Below are 19,800 nucleotides of genomic sequence, written 5' to 3' on the forward strand. Positions count from 1 at the left end.
CCGGATATCTCGGCACGCTAGTGGTGGGAAGTACTGCAGGGCTGCTGCGGTAGCCTGGCGGTACTCCCTGTTTAGCAAGTGGTAAACCTGCATTGGGCTTACCGCTGTTTAATAAAAGTTGCCCTAAATTTGACTCTTTGAAAATTTGCTAGGGCTGAGTCCCTAAATTTACAGGTATGCTCAAAATTTTACTAAACTTCTAAATTTAGCAGCCTAAAAGGTTTTTGGTAACAGAGGAAGATTAGAAGTTTAGCCCTGATTGTTAAGAACGGGCTGCTGTTTGAAATGACAATCATTCACTGATAAATGTGTACTATATGCATTTAGGGGTAAATTCAAGAAAGTGATCCAAAAGTTAGAAGCCAATAATTTGGGCACTAACCCCGGGATTCTATATATCACACCTTAATTTGAGCGTGGAAATCGAAGCGTATTCTGTAACAATGCACATAACTTAATTGTTTAACTAGCTAATCAGCACTATTAATTGGATGTTAACAAGCAATTATCAGCACTAATTGGCATTAAGATTTATGAACACAACTCGCTAAGCATATTCTGTAACATGGTGCATAATTAAGTGCATAATGCTGTTAGATAATACAAGCGCATGTTGGCATTCTTGCGCCCAACTTTAGGAGAGAGAACTTACCCAACTGGCTGGTATAAAGGAACACACCTAAATGTTGCAGCTGCACATGTAAGTACTAGTATTCTATAAGTTATGCATGCAACTGCAAGAATCACCCCGGAAACACCCATGTATCTGCCCCTTTGCAGTTATTTATTTATTGGGATTTAATAACCACCTTTATGAAGAGATTCACCCAAGGTGGTGTACAGTAGGTAAAATTTAACATAAAACTTACAATTTTGTTAATTGATTAACAATAGTAAAATAACCAAGAATAAACATAAATGCAATAAATGAGGTAAACTTGAAAACAGTAAATTGAAACCTAATAATAGTTATGTGCTATTAAATTTATGGCTCTGTTTACTAAGGTACGCTAGCGTTTTTAGCGCATGCACAAAATTAGCGCACACTAACTGTGTTGGCGCCCATAGAAATATTGTGGGCACCTACACAGTTAGCTCACGCTAAAAGCACTAATGTGCCTCTAGTGCAGCTTAGTAAACAGGGCCCTTAGTGATAACTGGTTAAATGCGGCTGAAAATAACTGGTTATCTGCTGAGCCACGAATTAATCAGTCGTGGCCATTCCTGGCTGGTTAACTCATGCTGAATGTCGGTTAGACTATGCCTAGCTATACAAATAAAGTATTACAGGTGCCATGTTAGACCACTGTGACAGTGTCCAAAACAAGAGATAAGTGATTTTTATTTTTTTTTGATTAACAGTACATCTGTGACTAGCTTGCATGCTTTTTTCTCCCTTGACCAGGTAACCATAATTACAGTCTCTTCAGGTAAAGAAAGACAGCATCATTAAGAGAGGAACTCAATTATAGATGACTATCCATTTTGAGAAAAACATAAGCAAAAATATATAGCCCCAGAATCAGGCAAAACAGTAGTACAGATTTTCTTCCGCTTTATGCCTTCTGCATAAATTTTAATTCAACTATTTTGAAATAAAAAATTCAAAAATGTAGGGAATATATTGCTTTATGGAATTTAATTTATATATTTATTTTTATTTATTAGGATATATTTACCGCCTTTTTGAAGGAATTCACTCAAGGTGGTGTACAGTATGAATAAATCAAGCAAGCAAGCAAGAGTAATAGACAATTACAGCAGTAAAAATATTCAAATGGCACAGTATACTACCTACAGTGCCAACACAATACATAATAGAACATTTTAATTGACGGTGTAGGCTACAGAAGCCAGGATGTAGAAATTCCATGCCTGGTTGAATGTTCTATTTACATTAATGTATATTGCTCTGGAACTAAATTGATGGTACTGCAAGTTTTTTAGTATGACTAAAGAAGAAAGGGTGAGCAAACCTCAGGATGAAGTATAGTCCAAGCCATGCCCTGGAAGTTCAAAGTGTTTAAAAACTCAAACTGGTCTGTTCCTCTCCATTTGGGAGCTTCTCAACACCTTCAAACCAATCCTGTTTTCTTGATTTGGATTTATAAAAGGTCTGAAAACTGCTTGGTAAATCAGCATTCACACTCTAAATAAAGTATATTTTGCTTTAGATTTATTGTTATCCCCATGTCTTATTTTGCCATACTTGTTATATTTTGGGTTATGCTTTATTGCTAGTGCACCATCTTGGCATGATGTGTCATCAAGAAAGGCTGCCTATAAATATTTAAATTAAATACAATTTCAATTCATTTTCTTAAATTCTTACTAAAAAATAGCATAAAGATGTAAATACCTTTATGTCCTTAAAAAGAAACAACTTTCCTTCTTGTAAGACAAAATATCGCTCCTGAAATTTATTGCCAGACAGGAATTTAGATGGTTCTTCTTTATGTTTCAAATAGCCTGCTTTCACACCATCTGCTGTACTGTTATCTGTTGTGAACAGAGGGATGGGGGAGGGGAACACATTTGTTACTGCATTTTTAGCTAAATGATTATGTTGGTTAATTGTATGTTAGAAGATTAAAAAAAAAAAAAAAAAAAAAAAAAAACAGCGGTCATAACTGTAATGGGTTAGATTTATCAAAAGGGGCTACTGTGTTATCATGTGCTAACATGCATTAAACAAAGAAACAAACATTAGTGTGCATTATTTACATCATTTTATATATAGAGACCTTGAACAAAGACTAAAACCAGCCTGGCTTTCATCCAATACATTATGCTGTTCAAACTGCTCAGTTACTACCTTCTCTAAAATCTATGTAAGGAAAGACAAGTTAGCAAATGGTCTACAGTTGCAACCTAATGCTCATTTTAATTACACTGGAAAATACCCTTGAAATAGTGATGCATTGTTTCCAGTAACCTACTTAAAATACCCACTGGGCTATTAAATAATTGAAAAGGTACAGAGATGAAAATTCTCCAAGATCTTCTGTCAATTAAATAAAATCAATGAAGTAAAAAGTCCATAAGATTTTTTTTGTATTATTTACTTCTGTACATAGCATGGGCATTTGAACCTCTCCATCGACTCTCAGACAAGAGAACATACCACAAACACAATTCTGGTGGAAAGATTAATGGCCACAACTTTATTAACCCAAATGTTCAACACATTAATAAACAAAGAATCAGATTAACAGATTAGATCATCCTTATTCCTCATTTTCCTCCCCCTCACCAATCCGAGACCCTCCCAAAGTCTAAGTTGTACTCCATCCGCCACTCTCACCTTTCAGCTTTTCAGTACTGACCTAGCTGAAGTTTTTCAATTCCCCTACTACAAAAATGTCAAATTCAGTGTTCCCTTGGAGGCTTGTGTGCTGCTGAGCCCTAATCCTTCACTCACAGTGGTGCAGTCTACAAGATTCAACCCCATTAATTATAACACACATACCCTTTACATTATATCACTTGGGGATGAAAGGTCATTCCGTATCCTCCCACCCCAAGTTGTGACCTTCTGCCTGTCACCTTCCCCCTACCCATTCAGCATCTACCGTACATCTTGATTCCGAACCCCAAGGCCTCACTAGAGAGGTGAGAGGTCAGGAACAACAAAGAAAATTCTACCTATCATTATTATTTATTTATTCACCTACCTCACCATCCACCCTCAGACTATCAGCCTGCCAAAGCCAACTACTTCACATTTCAATTAACCTCTACTCTTTTCTGTCACCATAAATCCACCTGATCTCTAACCCCATCTATCTGGCTTTCCACCTGCATCCCTTCACTCACTATCTCACCAGCTCTGTCTGAGGGTTCACTAATGCTAATTTGATAAGGGATCACTCTTTGGCTTTACTTCATTTTCAAAAACCTCCTTAAATACTGCCGTTTCTGAGGATTCAACATGACTGATTGTAGTGTAGCAACTTCTACCAGAAATCTGTTTGACTTTGAGCATTGTTCTTCCCTAACCTGAATCTATTTAAGACTTGCTAACATCAATTAAAACAGACACTGTCTTAAATAAGAACCTTGCCTATTACCTCCTGATCAATGTTTTGAAAATACTCTTTTTTTTTTACCCCATTAACCTAGCATTATATCTATTGGCTTCCCATCTCCAAGCAGGTCCTATCAGCCTCCAACCTAGATTTTTTCCAGTCTCTTCAAAAACTTTTAAAACTCTTAGGGGCCCATATTCAGCACTACTTAACTGCATAGACTATACATATTGAGGTCTATAAGTCTGTCCCCATACATATTATGATGGAGACCACTGACTAGTTTTGTAGCTGCCCTCTAGACTGACTCTATCCTGTTTATATCTTTTTGGAGGTGCAGTCTGTAGAATTGCACATAGTATTCTAAATGGGGCTTCACCAGAGACTTATACAAGGGCATAAGCACCTCTTTTTTTTTCTGTTGGCCATTCCTTTTCCTATACACCCAAGCATCCCTTTGGCTTTGACAGTGGCTTTTTCTTCTTATTTGGCTACCTTAGGATCATCAGATATGATCTTGACCAAGTCCTGCTCTTCATATACAGAAGCACTTCACCCCTATACTGTACCAACCCTTAGATTTTTGCTGTCCATGTGCATGACCCTGCATTTTTTTTTACATTAAATCTTAGTTGCCAATTTCTGGATCATTCTTCAAGCCTTAGAGCATTGGAAACACCCATGTACTGTTGCACTAAGGCCACATTTTACCACAGCTTAGTAAAGTGCACCAAAGACGTGTAGATTTTTGTTTCTTTATCTAAGATGCCATTTTTTAATAATTGTTTTCTTTTGTTTTAATGAGAATTGACTGTGTTGAGTTATTGATAACATGAGGTTTTCAAAGGTAGCATGGTACAAAATTCAGAGCTTGACTGCATGGATATCTAGTGTAGTGCTTCTCAACCCAGTCCTTGAGACACACCTAGCCTGTCAGGTTTTCAGAATATCCAGAATGAATATAAATGAGAGAGATTCGCATGCACTGCCTCTTTGGTATGTAAATCTAGCTCATGCATATTCATTGTGGATATCCTGCAAACCCAACTGGCTGGGAGTGCCACAAGGTCTGGGTTGAGAAGCACTGATCTAACATACTTAGGCAACCAAGCCTTTGATTACTTTTGTGTTTTTCGTTCCTGTCCATACTTCTTCTTGCTGCACAATTCTTTTACAGATATTTTTAAGCTATCTTATTTTGAAAAAAACAAAACAAAACAAAACGTTTTACTACTACTACTTATTTCTTTAGCGCTACTACTAGACGTGCACAAAACTATAAACAAGAGACAGTTCCTGCTTGACAGAGCTTACAATCTAATCAAAACAGACAACAGGACAAATAAGTGATTAGAACAAAGGGCACCAAGATTCCGGAATCCTAAACAGTACTATTACTATTTATCATTTCCATAGCGCTACTATAGACGTGTACAGTGCTGTACTCTAAACACATAAGAGATAGATTGTAAACTCTGTCAAGCAGGGACTAATCAAAATAGACAAACAGGACAAATAAGGGATTAGGGAATTACTTATTTTTTTTTTTGTTACATTTGTATCCCGCACTTTCCCACGCATGGCAGGCTCAATGCGACTTACATGGGGCAATGGAGGGTTAAGTGACTTGCCCAGAGTCACAAGGAGCTGCCTGTGCCTGAAGTGGAAATCGAACTCAGTTCCTCAGTTCCCCAGAACCAAAGTCCACCACCCTAACCACTAGGCCACTCCTCCACTCGGTGGAAATGATTAAAGTAGACGTGGGTACTTTACATCTGAACAGGAGCTTTTAAACAATGCCTGGCAGTAGGACAGAGACGTATTACTATGGTAATTATGAACTCAAGTGCAACAATCCGGCTTTAAAATTTCAGCTTTTATTTGTTAGTGATAATTACTGTTGAATCTTTGTGGGCCTCTTTTACCAAGCTGCAGTAAAAGGGGGCTGGCGCTGGCACGTGTTTTACATGCACGCCGAGGACCCCTTTTACTGCAGCTGGTAAAAGGGAAGTCTCACTTTCCTGCAGGAAATGGCCGTGTGGCAAGTAAAGCATTTGCTGTGCGGCCATTTCTGGGGGAAGCCCTTACCGCCACCCATGAGGAGGTGGTAAGGGCTCCTGTGTTAGCCCCAGCAGTAACCGGACAGGGCGCAGCACTACCTGATTACTGCCGGGTACACTCCGGCACTACAAAAATAAATTTTGTAGCACTGGAAATGACGGCGCCCTAGGGGTGGAAAGTACCACTGGGCTGCTGCGGTATCCCAGCAGTACTTCATGTATAGCGAGCGGTAAGTCCACATTGAGCTTACCACCGCTTAGTAAAAAGAGCCCTGTATGTTTTAATTCAGTGACAACCTGATCTAATAGCTTAACAGATATGGCAGCCCTTTTACTAAGTAATGCCATCCTCAGAATGGGTCCTTCCCATGCGCTATGCTACTTCTAGCGCTGCCAGGAATGGCCAATTTTTCTATTCCAGCAATAATGGTCATGCACTAATTTTTCCATTAGCATGTGGCCATTAGCATATGAGCACATATCGACATCTAGTGCGCACTCACTGCAGCTTAAAAGGGCTTACCGCAGGACGCGCTGAGGCATCTTTCAGGTAGTTACAAATCTGCATATGCTACCTGTGTGCTAAAAAACATTTTAATTTTTTTTTTGTAGAGGGAGCATGTCTGGAGGCAGAAAGTGGGCATTTCTGCGCTAATAAGTTAGTGCATCTACATTATCGCACGCTGATTAGAACAGGATTACTGTGTGAGCACTTACTGCCTTCAAAATGAGTGGCGGTAAGTGCTCATATGCTAATTAATAGCCTCGTGCTAATGGCAACACTAGCACATGGCCATTAATTCTGAAAATAGAAACTCAGACATTTTATTGCTGCAGTAAAAATGGCCTTAGCACGCGGGAAAGCCCCACATAAGGGTATGCTATAGCCACTTATTACCGCAGCTTAGTTAAAGGACCCCTTAGGAACAAAGGGGAATGTTTATTAAAGTGCAGGTTTTATCACATTCTAATGCACTAGCCCTGTGCTAATGCATTAAAACAGTCAGGGGTCCTTTTACTAAGATGCGTTAAAAAATGCCTGCGCTTCTGTGATGTATCGGACATGTGCAGGTCCATTTTTCAGTGCACCTGCAAAAAAGGCCTTTTTTAGGCTGAAAATGGACGTGCGGGAAAATATAAATCAACACGCGTCCATTTTGGGCCTGGGACCTTACTGCCACCCATTGACTTAGCTGTAAGGTCTCACGCGTTAACCGGGTGGTAATCATCTGTGCGCGTACACTGCCAATTACCACCCAGTTAGCACCACGTGGCAGAAAATAGAAATTATTTTCTGCTGCACATTTTGGACATGCGTATTAATTAGAATTACTGCCAAGGGCACATGGTAGTTCTAATTTGAGGCACGTTGTATGTGCAAAGGCGCCTATGCATCTTAGTAAATGGGCCCTTCAGTGTGGTAATGGACCAGCACTAACTGCTTAGCTTGGGATCGGGCAGAGTCTGGGTGGGGTATGGGTGGAGATTGGGTGTGGACTGCACACAGCAGTCAGTGCTCATTAGCACACACTGTCAAGGCAGGTTCTCCTAACGCCACCTCAACTGGCATCACTAGGGGCATCCATGCTCATAGCATCTAAAAATATGGTGTATTAGAGGACTCTGTATGGAAACTGCAGGGGATGCTGGACACACCCCAACAGTTGCTGCAGAGACTTTGCACTTAGCATGCATTGCTTATGGCTGTTAACCCCAATGCTCTTTGTTTAATCTCTTCTCATTCCCACTATCCATGATGTATTGTAAGCCACATTGAGCCTGCAAAGAGGTGGGAAAATGTGGGCTACAAATGCAATAAATAAATAAATAAACATGCCCCAAAATATTAAAGTAATGCAACAATCACTTTACCTGTCTTGTCACATAACTTACCAAATTGTTGTTTGATTGCATCAGCTAATCTTTTCACAATGAGATAAGCAGAACCAGGTTCCAATAAAGAACTCCACTGGAGAACTTGTTCCAAGACCTTTTCTTCACTGTGCAGTGGACGCTCTTAAAAAAGAAGAAATGGATATGTATTATATATCGAAACTGTACTGTTAAATATATCTAAAAAGCTGGACATTTTCTTAAGTGACATTTCTCTCTCTGTCTCTCTTTGGTGAAGAGAGTGGAAATGGTTACAACTGTGCAATTGAAATGTCCTTTCAGGTGCCCTTCGGGCTATTGTAATGACATGGTACTGTTCTGCTGTCCTGTAGGTCTGCAGAAATTTCTCTCCAACAGCTCTAAAGGTCTGCTATAATTTGCCACATTAAAAGAGCATTCACCTTTTGCTAACATTAAATGGAGGAAGGAAGTAACACAGACTAGCTTTTTTTTTTTTTAACACTACAGTAGATACCATGGCTTGGAATGAATTATGCTTTCTCCACTGAACCACGAAGTTCCAAAGAGTTAATAAAGTTAATGTGAGGATAGGGACATTATGAAGTCATTCCTAATGCTTAAATTTTGTTCTGAAATCTGTAGGTTTTCATTAGACAAATGTAAATTGTTGCTCAATAAAAAAGTATATACAGTAAAACGGCAGTACTCAAACTGCAGTGTATTCTTCTATAAATGTTCATTTAAAAAAATATCAAGGGAAGGATTGTCTATCAAAGTAAAAAGGCACTTGCAGGTGTATAATTTGTGACTCTACTAAGGTAAATGGAGCAGCCTGTGGAGAGCTGGAGACAGCACAACTCTTTCAAGGTCTAAGATGAAGTAAAGTAAGCAGATTAACAGGTATAAAGCCAATATTAAAGATTAATATCAAAGCAAGGTAAAAGTGATTTAGCATGATTTATTTTTAGTGCTATTGTTTCCATATCTCAAACCTATGTAAAATATTAGCTATTGTGCATTCATTATCAAATATTTAGGGACCCTTTTATTAAAGGGGTCTTAGTATGTGAAAAAGAGGCTACCACAAAATGGATTAAAGCATTTTGTTCTATTTTCTCTGTTAGCATACGCTAAGTTCATGTTAACTACTTTAAAAAATATTTTTTAGAGGGGCATATCATGGTCAGTGAAGCATTTACCAGCTAGCATTTTTACATTAGTGGCAAATGCTGAGTTAATGCGGGATCACTTACCCCCTAATTCTATAAAAGTTGCCAAAACTAGTACGCGCAAATTTGGGCATGTGCCCAATTTGCATGCACAATTTAATTGAATAACAAGACAATTAGTGCCAACTGGCTTTTTTTTTAACAATTATTGGCACTAATTACATTTAATTAGAATTTAGACATGTAAATTTAGGCATGGGATCTGCACCTAAATTTTACATATAGTCAGAAAATGGGGGCATGGAAATGGGAAGCACCTGGGTGGGAAGGGGCCTTCCTATCAATTACATGCACTGTTATAGAATAAGGGGGATATACGGCTAATTTAGGTGCATACCTTTGACAGAATTCAAAAAGGCGTGGGATGAACACAAATGAACTCTATTCAGAAAACAGATGGTTGAAAATAGATGGTAGAAAAAACAAAAAACAAACAACTTAAATGGCTGCAGGAGGTAGATGTGTGAGTGACACTTGGAAGGCTACTACGGCTGTAAAAAAAAAAAAAACTACAACTGGTGCCAGGCAGACTTTGCATGTCTGTGTCTGTATATGGCAGTCTGGTTTAGGATAACCTGAAAAGGGTTTCAATGGCAACTTCAGTAGCTGGAACTGAGGACAGTGCTGGGCAGACTTTTATGATTTGGGTCCTACAAATGACAAGACAGATTTGGATAGGCTGGAGTAGGCTTTGATGGTAACTCCAGTAGCTGGAATGTAAGGATAGAGCCAGGCAGACTTCTATGGTCCATATCCCAGAAATGCCAAAGAAAGACTTGTGATAAAATATATAATATCACATTCATTGTTGATCAAACCATGAATTAATAACGAGTGTGACTGTTGGGCAGACTGGATGAACCATTCAGTTCTTTATCTGTCGTCACTTACTATGTTACTACGTTTCATTTGGTGCAAATGGCCATGCCTCAAGTTAGGCATGACTCCTGGGCATAAGCACTATTCTATAAACCATGCCTAACTTTAAGCATGGCTTATAGAATAGCGAGGTTTTTTTGTGCCATATATAGAATCAGGTCCTTAGCATCTTCTAAATAGGTGTTGGTGAGTGATTCTGTGTTATTTTTTTGCAAGTCCTGCTCGCTAATGGAAAAATTTACATAGGACTTGCAAAATAAAAAAATAAATAAAAGTCTAAATGCTGTCACGCTAAGCCCAGATTCTAATACCCTTTAGTAAAAGGGCCCCTTAGTTTGTTAGCACACCTTGAAAAATGTAGGGGTTAACACAAATCTAACGCAGCTAAAAATGGAGTACCATAGGAATGTGTGCGCTAATCACGTGTTAAAAAATATTTATTTTTGTTTGAAGGACTGTGACAGAGGTGGAGAGTGGGCATTTCTGCATCGACCAGTTAGCGAACCTTCACTATTCCAATGACTGGTTAGCGCCGGCATACTGCTTGCACCCTTACCATAAGTGCCAACTCTGTGGATGTTCTGAGTGCTTGAGCACACCAAAATTGACCAAACTCCTTGAATGTAACTTAGGAGGTGCTAAGGCCTAGATTCCATATACGGCAACTGGAAAATCTGTGCAGAAAAATTTCTGCCTAAATTTATTTTATAACATTTCTATTCAGTTTATAGAATATGCTTTTTGGCCCTCTGCACAACTATATTTAGCCACAAGCAATTACGACAAGTAAAACTTGGTGTAAATACTAATGCTTAAGTTAGGTGCGGAGCAGGTACATTCTATAATTCTGTGTGTAAATTTTCAGAATGCCCATGACCCGCTCATTCTGTGCCCAAGGTCATGCCCTCTTTTTGAAAATGTGCATTAGAATTTATGTGGCTCATGTTCTAGAATGCGCATAGTGAGTTCTCTGTGCAAGTTCTAATTAATGCCAATTAGCGCTAATTTTAATGGCAGCTTACGTTGATAACCCCCACCCTAAGTATACATCTATTTTTGTTAGACTTATTTCACACAAAATAATGTGGTAGGTACAAATTGTCTAGTCTGCCTATAACTCACTATTTCTCTTGTACAACTAGACATGGGGGTTCTTTTACTAAGACACACTAACAGCTTTAGTGCACGCTAATTTATTTATTTATTGCATTTGTATCCCACATTTTCCCACCTCTTTGCAGGCTCAATGTGGCTTACATCATGAATGGTGGAAGTCTATAGGAAAATAGACATTTAGTATTACAGAAGGATCTTGGGTAGCATTATAATGATAAAACATGATAGTAGTATAACGAGCAGATATTATAAGACAATTCTGGATGTATGTGGAGGAGTTCACATTTGTTGATCTTTGTGGTATACCTTGTTAAAGAGGTGGGTCTTCAGTAGTTTGCGGAAGTTAGTTAGTTCATAAATCGTTTGTAAGTTGCACGGCAGCGCGTTCCAGAATTGTGTGCTCAGGTATGAAAAGGTTGACGCATGCATTAGTTTGTATTTTAGACCTTTACAGTTAGGGAAGTGAAGATTAAGGAATGTGTTGGATGATTTTTTAGCATTCCTGGGTGGTATGTCTATCAGGTCTGACATGTAGGCTGGGGCATCTCCGTGAATGATTTTGTGAATTAGGGAGCATATTTTGAACGTGATTCGTTCTTTAAGTGGGAGCCAGTGTAGTTTTTCTCGTAGGGGCTTAGCACTTTCATATTTTGTTTTACCGAATATGAGTCTAGCTGCAGTGTTCTGGGCTGTCTGAAGTTTCTTGATTATTTGCTCTTTGCATCCAGCGTAGAGTGCGTTGCAGTAGTCTAGATGACTGAGTGCCATTGATTGTACTAGGTTACGGAAGACGGTCCATGGGAAGAAAGGTCTTACTCGTTTTAATTTCCACATCGAGTGAAACATCTTCTTGGTTGTGTTTCTCACATGGTTCTCAAGTGTTAGGTGTCTATCAATGGTAACTCCAAGAATTTTTAGGGTGTCCGAGATTGGGAGATTCAGTTTTGGTGTGTTAATGGTGGTGAATTTGTTCGAGTTATGCTGAGAGGTGAGTATTAGGCATTGGGTTTTTTCTGCATTGAGTTTCAGCTGAAATGCATCCACCCATGTATGCATGATATGTAGGCTTTGGTTGATGTCATTGGAAATTTCCGTTAGATCTTGTTTAAATGGGATGTAGATCGTTACATCGTCTGTGTATATGTATGGGTTGAGGTTTTGGTTTGATAGTAGTTTGGCCAAGGGTATCATCATTAAGTTGAATAGAGTCGGTGAGAGGGGGGATCCTTGTGGAACTCTGTATTTAGGTGGCTGATGTCGTCGAATTAGATGTCACTTGGTACGATCGTGTGGTGAGGAACCCCTTGAACCAATTGAGAACGTTACCTCCAATTCCAAAGTACTCGAGGATATGTAGTAGTATTCCATGATCAACCATGTCGAAGGCACTAGACATATCAAATTGTAGAAGTAGTATGTTCTTGCCAGTTGCAATCATTTGTTTGAATTTAGTCATGAGAGTAACTAGTACTGTTTCAGTACTGTGGTTAGATGGAATCCTGACTGGGAGTTGTGTAGTACTGAGAATTTGTCTAAGTAGTTTGTGAGTTGTTTGGTCACCATCCCTTCCGTTAGTTTGGTTATTAAGGGAATGGATGCTACTGGCCTGTAGTTGGTTAGTTCACTAGCACTTTTCTTTACATCTTTGGGTATGAGATTTGGCAAATCTTTTGAGCGTTTGGGAAATGATATCCTACTATAATTTCTCGAAGTTGGTCCAAGTTCTGTCTGCTGGGTGAACACCAGGGTCTGGATCTAGACAATCAAGGAGTTCAGCATAGTTGGTGGTACTGATAGGTATTTTAAGTCGCAATTGTACGATTTTCTCTTTGAAGTATCTCGCGAGATTGTCTGCTCCTGGTGTATCTTTGCTGTCAGTTGTGACTGGTGTAATATCTAGTAGTTTATTCACGAGTTGGAAGAGTTTATGTGTGTCCTTGTAGTTTGGTCCAATTTCAGTTTTGTAATATAATCTTTTAGTTTGTCTTATGGTATATTTATATTTTCTTTGAAGTTATTTCCAAGCGTTAAGTGTGAGGTCATCTTTCTTTTTGTTCCACGCTCGTTCTAACCTTCTACCTTGTGTTTTGAGTTTTTTCAGTTCTTCGTTGAACCATGGTATTGAGTTCTTTCTGTCTGAGTTTCTGGTTTGAGTTAGGGCAATATTGTCTAATATTGATCTGCATCTATCGTCCCGTTCTAGGAGGAATTGGTTTGTATCTGCCTTTATTGTCCATCCGTTGTGGTAGATCTGTTGCCAGAATATTACCGGGTCTATTTTTCCTCTCGTGGTGTAGGTTTTCGTTCTTGTTTGTTAGGTGAGTCTTTTGTTCGCCATTGGAGGGAGATGTATGCTTTATGGTGGTCTGACCACGGTGTGGGTGTCCATTTTGTATCTGTTAGTATGAGGTTTGAATCAGGATCAAATTTGTATGTGATAATGTCTAGTGTGTGTCCTTTATTGTGAGTTGGTTGCGTGTTTGGTTCGTGAAGATCCCACAGTTGTAGGAACGCTTTACATTCTTGGGTGCTTGTAGAGGTGAGGTCTTCAAGGTGCAGGTTGATATCTCCTATTATGATAAGATTTGAGGTAGGGACACAGGTGTTCGAAATAAAGTCCAAAAAGTGTGTTTGGGAATCTTGCCAGTTTCCTGGCGGTCTGTAGAGTAGGACTGCATTAAGGTGTTCCTGCAAATTTGGGTGATTGATTTTTACCGAGGTGATTTCAAGTTGTGGCAGAATGGATTCAGCTATGGCTGTGATGGTGAACTTGGATTTGTATATTATGGCTATTCCTCCACCTCTTTTTCCATTTCTCGTCCAGTGGGTAATTTTGTATCCTGGTAGGCATACTTCTAAGATTATGGGGTCTTTAAGGTCGTGGATCCAGGTTTCAGTGATGAATAGGAGATCAAGGTTGTATGTGGTGATCCAGTCTGTTATGATCTCTGTTTTATTTACTACTGATCTGGCGTTTACATACCCCATTTGGATTGAGTGGTAAGGTTTGGTTTGGGGCGTGGATGTGTTAATTTTTATTAATTGCATGTTTTCTTGGTATCTGGTTTTGTTGTGTCCTTTTTTCCCTGTTGGTTATTTTCGTATGTATTTGTTTTTCCTTTTAGGTGGTTGTTGTTCTTCTGGTCTAGTGAGCTGTGATTGGGTTGTCTGCAGGGTTTGTGTGTAAGATGTAAGAGTTGGAGGGATCATTGGCATGAATGTTAAAGTCACCAAGGATGAGGGAGGGGGAGGAAGTATCATGAAAGAAGGAAAGCCAAGCGTCAAAGTCGCTGAGAAAGGATGAAAGATATTTATCAGGGGGACGATAAATAACTGCTATTCGAAGAGGCAAAGGAGTGAATAGGTGGATGGAGTGGACTTCAAAGGAAGAGAAACAGAGAGACTGAGGTGGCAGAAGAGATTGAAATTTGGAAGACGGCGAGAGTAGTAGACCACCACCACCACCGCGGCCAATAGGGCGAGGCGTATGGGAGAAGAGATAACCACCATGGCAGAGGGCTGCGACTGAAGCAGAGTCTTTAGGACAGAGCCAAGTCTCAGTTATGGCGAGCAGATGGAGGCTACGAGAGATAAAAAGGTATGGATATAAAAAAAGTTTGTTGCAGATGAAGCGGGCATTCCATAGGGCACATGAGAAGGGCAGAGGAGAGGAATAGAGATGAGAATGGAAAGGTCACGGTGCGACCTGCATAAATAGGATGAGGGTTGGTGAGGGGGACCAGGATTGGGATTGATGTCTCCAGCAGACAGAAGAAGAAGGAGTAAAAGACTGCGGAGGAGAATGGGAGAGGAGTGGTGATGAAGGCGACGAAGGCGAGATGAACTCAGATAGAAAGGGGAAGGTACAATGGAAGGGATGAAATGTTGAAGGCAAAAAGCAAGGAGGGAGGAAGAGGACAAGAGAGATGGTGAGGTAATAAAATCAACAAGAGGGCAATGTGTAATTGTAGTGTACAGGGGCTTCGGGTGGAGGAGGAGATTGGTGTGTAGGAGTAGATTGGGAAGGGACAGTACTAGGAGGAGAATGAGAAATGGAGCCATATGTAGCGACTCAGATGATGAGCAGATGATGCAGGCTGGAGGAGAGGATGCAGGCTGGAGCAGAAGATACAGGCTGGAGCAGAGGATGATGCAGGTTAGAACAGAGGATGATGCAGGCTGGAACAGATGATGGAGGCTGGAGCAAAGGATGCAGGCTAGATGCAGATGATGGAGGTTGGGACAGAGGATGCAGGCTGGAAAAGATGATGCAGGGTGAGCAGAGGATGCAGGCTGGAATAGGGATGCGGGCTGGAGCAGGTAATGCAGGCAGAGCAAGGACGCAGTCTGGAACAGGGATGCAGGCTGAGCAGATGATGCAGGCTGGAACAGGGATGCAGGCTGAGCAAGGAGGCAGGCTGGAACAGACAATGCAGGTTGAACATAGAACATAGGCTGGGGTAGGGACAGATGATGCAGGCTGAGCAGAGAACGCAGGCTAGGATAGGGACAGATGATGCAGGCTGAGCAGAGAATGCAGGCTAGGATAGGGACGCAGGCTGGAATAGGGATGCAGGCTGGAACAGATGATGCAGGCTGAGCAGAGAACGCAGGCTGGGATAGGGACGCGGGCTGGAACAGGGATGCAAGCTGGAGCAGATGATGCAGGTTGAGCAGAGGACGCAGGCTGGAACAGATGAAGTAAGCTGAGCAGAGGGCACAGGCTGGGACAAGGATGCGGGCAATGCAGCCTCCCTCCGATAAGTGTGCTGGCAGTTAGCGCCACGTGAGCCAGCCTCAGGAACACCAGTCCAATAAGACAGCAGCCTCCTCCAGGGCAGGTCCGATTACCTGTAATGGAGCGCCCGGTGGCGTGGCTCTATGACTCAGCCGCGATCCACTTCACTAGACTGCCCCCACCATCTCTATTGCCGAGTGCCTGGCCCTCGCGGTGTTATTTCGCCTCGTGGCTCAGGTGCGCTACAGAAAACGAGGCTGCTTCAACTGACAATGATGGCCGGAGGTGGGGGAGGACACCGGTTGCACCCTCCTAGTGAGCCGCGCCGGAGGATGACACTACACGCTCGTCAATGCAGTGGAGAAGGGCGATGTGATCGGCTAGAGCAGTGCCGCGGAACTGCGATAATGTGGGAGCGCAGGGTAACTCAGGAGGTAGGTCGACCTGGTTGAGAAGGCCCGAGAGTGACCTGGATTTAGATGAATTCGTCGGCTTGAGGGATCCTCGGTTCGAGACCTCAGTGCAAATGGATCGCACCCGGTAGCGGGTTGGTATTTTATGTGAACTTAGAATCGTCAAAAGTGCCACTATCCCAGTATCGGTTTGAGTCTACGGAGCTGCTTTCTCTCGTGTCCTTTCTAGTCGTCCATCTTGTTAATTAATATATGGGCATAAATGCCAATATTCCACTTATGCACTACTTTATAATATGGTGCCTAAATGCAATGGAATGTGGTTTGAAAGTGGGTATACACATGGGCAGAGAAAGGGTGATGCACATAATTATGTGCATAAATTACAGAATGGTATAATTTATGTGTGTTTTTTTATCTTAACATGAGAATTTACACAATTTGCATGTTTGACAAATTAGTATTCTATGGGCTCATTTTAGAAAGAGAAAAACGTCTAAAAAGTGTCATAAACCAGCAGATGGACAGTTTCCTTGTAAAGACTTCAAAATCATTATTCCCAAAACCCATTTTGTAGATGTTTTTCTATGCTGTGCATTCAAATCACAGGGGAACGTGTTGAGGCATGTTAAGGGTGGGCTATGGCATTCCTAACACTTGGACATTTTTCTGCCATAATGGGGAAAAAAACCCCTTCCAGGGCTAAAAGCTGGACATTTTGGTCTAGACCTGTTTTAATAATGACTAAACCACAAAAAGTGCCCTAAATAACCAGATGACCACTGGAGGGATTATAAGATGACCCTCCTTACTTCCCCAGTGGCCACTGACAATGTTCCTTCTAAGCGGAGCACACGAGTGATGGCTCATACATTTTAGGAGTGTTGCTTACAGATTTTACATGGTTGCTCACAAAAATGTTTTGTTGTGCTTTACACAGAAATGCATTGCTAAGACTGGCTCTCAAAAAATGTTGGTTTTTAAAACGTGTTGCTCACACACAAAAAAATTTCCACACAACAGGCCACTCCTTAGAGTGAACATTGGTCACCAAGCCCCCCCACCCCCCCAAAGATGTGAAAGAAACAGTACATACCAGCCTCTATGACAGCTTCAGATGTTAGGCCAATCCTATTAGAGTAGCAAGCAAGTTCCTGGAGTTGCCTAATGGTTGGTGCAGTGCACTGTGGATAAGGGGACCCAGGCCCATAGTCCACTCTAACTGTTACACTTGTGGTAGAAAGTGTGAACCCTCCAAAATCCACCAAAAACCTACTGTACCCACATAAACGTGACACTAGCAGCTATAAGGACTATTGTAGTGGTATATAGTTGCGTACAGTAAGTTTTTTGTGGGTTTTGGAGGGCTCCCCATAAGATATAAGGGGGTAATGGTGATTTCTATACCTGGGACCTTTTATGTTAAGTCCACTACAGTGCCCCCTAGGGTGCCCCACTGCTCTGCTGGGATATCTGTGTAGACAGTCTAATAAGAATGCTGGCTCCTCCTACATCCCAATGGCTCGAATTTTTGTGCGTTATTCACTTGGGGTCCTTTTACTAAGGTGCGCTGAAAAATGGCCTGCGGTAGTGTAGATGCATGTTTTGGGCGCGCGCAGAGTTATTTTTCAGCGCACCTACAAAAATGCCTTTTTTAAACGAAAACGGACATGCGGCAATATAAAAATTGCCTAATGTCCATTTTGAGTCTGAGACCTTACCGCCAGTCATTGACCTAGCGGTAAAGAATCCGGGCCATAATGACCTATGCACGCCAAATGCCGCTTGGTGTGTGTCTGTTACGCGCGCCCGAAAATATTTTTCAGAAGCACATATTGGACGAGCGCCAAAAATAAAAATTACTGCAAGAGCCACGCGGTAGTCGGGCGGTAACTCCGTTTTGGCACGCATTGGGCATGCGTAGACGTTTACGCGGCTTAGTAAAAGGGCCCCTTGGACTTTTTTCATTTTTTTAAAAATGGTACAAAAAGTTAGATGCACTAAGCATAAACCCCGGGATTCTATATAATACGCTGAGATTTTCGTGTGGAAATTGAAGTGTATTCCATAATAATGCACAAAACTTAATTAGTTAACAAGATAATCAGCGCCGATAATTGGTTATGCAATTATCAGCACTAATTGGCATTAATTAGAATTTAAGCACACTACTTGTTAAGTGTATTCTGTAATGTGGTGCGCAAAAATTCGAAGTCGCATAGTTGAAAAGTGGGCATGGTTATGGGCATGGAATGGATGGGTCATAGGCATTTCTAAAATCTTTGCATGTTGTTATAGAATACACCCACTTTGCTCCTAATTTAAGCGTTGGGATTTACACCAGGTTTTCGTTGGTGTAACTGACTGCGACTAAATTTAGTCATATGGACCAGCACTCGGTGTATTTTATAAAGTCTGGAGTTGGCAGTAGTGGAGAAGGGAACAGATAAGAAGGATTTATCCATGGAGCGGAGTTCAAACTTCTTCTACTAACCTATAAATGTACTCACTCTGCTGCTCCCCAGTATCTCTCCACACTCGTCCTTCCCTACACCCCTTCCCGTGCACTCCGCTCCATGGATAAATCCTTCTTATCTGTTCCCTTCTCCACTACTGCCAACTCCAGACTTCACGCCTTCTGTCTCGCTGACCCTTACGCCTGGAATAAACTTCCTGAGCCCCTACGTCTTGCCCCATCCTTGGCCACCTTTAAATCTAGACTGAAAGCCCACCTCTTTAACATTGCTTTTGACTCGTAACCACTTGTAACCACTCGCCTCCACCTACCCTCCTCTCTTCCTTCCCGTTCACATTAAATGATTTGATTTGCTTACTTTATTTATTTTTTGTCTATTAGATTGTAAGCTCTTTGAGCAGGGACTATCTTTCTTCTATGTTTGTGCAGCGCTGCGTACGCCTTGTAGCGCTATAGAAATGCTAAATAGTAGTAGTAGTAGTAGTAGCATGTCAACTGCAAATAAACCAAAGTATTCCATAAAGGAAAGTAGGTATTTACTTTCCTTTATAGAATAGTCTCTACTTAGATGCCTTCCTAGGGCCTAAAACTAGGCTCTTCTTTATAAAATTACCCCTTCATGTAAAGAAATCTGATCTCAAAGGCTGAAAAATAGCCTGATTTCAGGATTTTTTGCAATAGATATATATAATGCATATACCACCTCCACTGAATAAAAAATCAGACCTATTTGCTGCAATGAAAGAGTAGACCTCAAGGCTATACTAGAAAATAATTACAGAGAGATAGCGAGTTCCAAATATTTGCTGCTGTTCAAAAGAGTATCTATGTAAAAATAACCAAAAAGGAAACATATCTAACCAATTCCTAAAACCCTATGTAGTTTCAGAAAACATAATTTAGTGGAAAGATATTTTATTACCGAGTTACGAATTTTACAAACAAAAGCAAACAGCAGTATTTTTTAGGAGACTTATAAGGAGTCCTAGTCCCAGCTCATTTCTTTA

General features: G+C 40.9%; 1 protein-coding gene across 2 annotated transcripts in view; it reads right to left on the bottom strand.

Moving 5' to 3' along the window:
- ARAP2 (ArfGAP with RhoGAP domain, ankyrin repeat and PH domain 2) overlaps nt 1-19,800 on the bottom strand; it is a 508,912-nt gene that overhangs the window by 59,874 nt on the left and 429,238 nt on the right. For both annotated transcript variants that reach the window (XM_030191273.1, XM_030191272.1), the window contains exons 26-27: nt 7,982-8,104; nt 2,360-2,499 (exon numbers count right to left, since the gene is read on the bottom strand). In XM_030191273.1, the coding sequence (XP_030047133.1) occupies nt 2,360-2,499; nt 7,982-8,104 (263 nt within the window). The remainder of the gene's footprint in view (nt 1-2,359; nt 2,500-7,981; nt 8,105-19,800) is intronic.

The sequence above is a fragment of the Microcaecilia unicolor genome, chromosome 2, assembly GCF_901765095.1.
Source record: "Microcaecilia unicolor chromosome 2, aMicUni1.1, whole genome shotgun sequence".
NCBI lineage: Eukaryota > Metazoa > Chordata > Amphibia > Gymnophiona > Siphonopidae > Microcaecilia > Microcaecilia unicolor.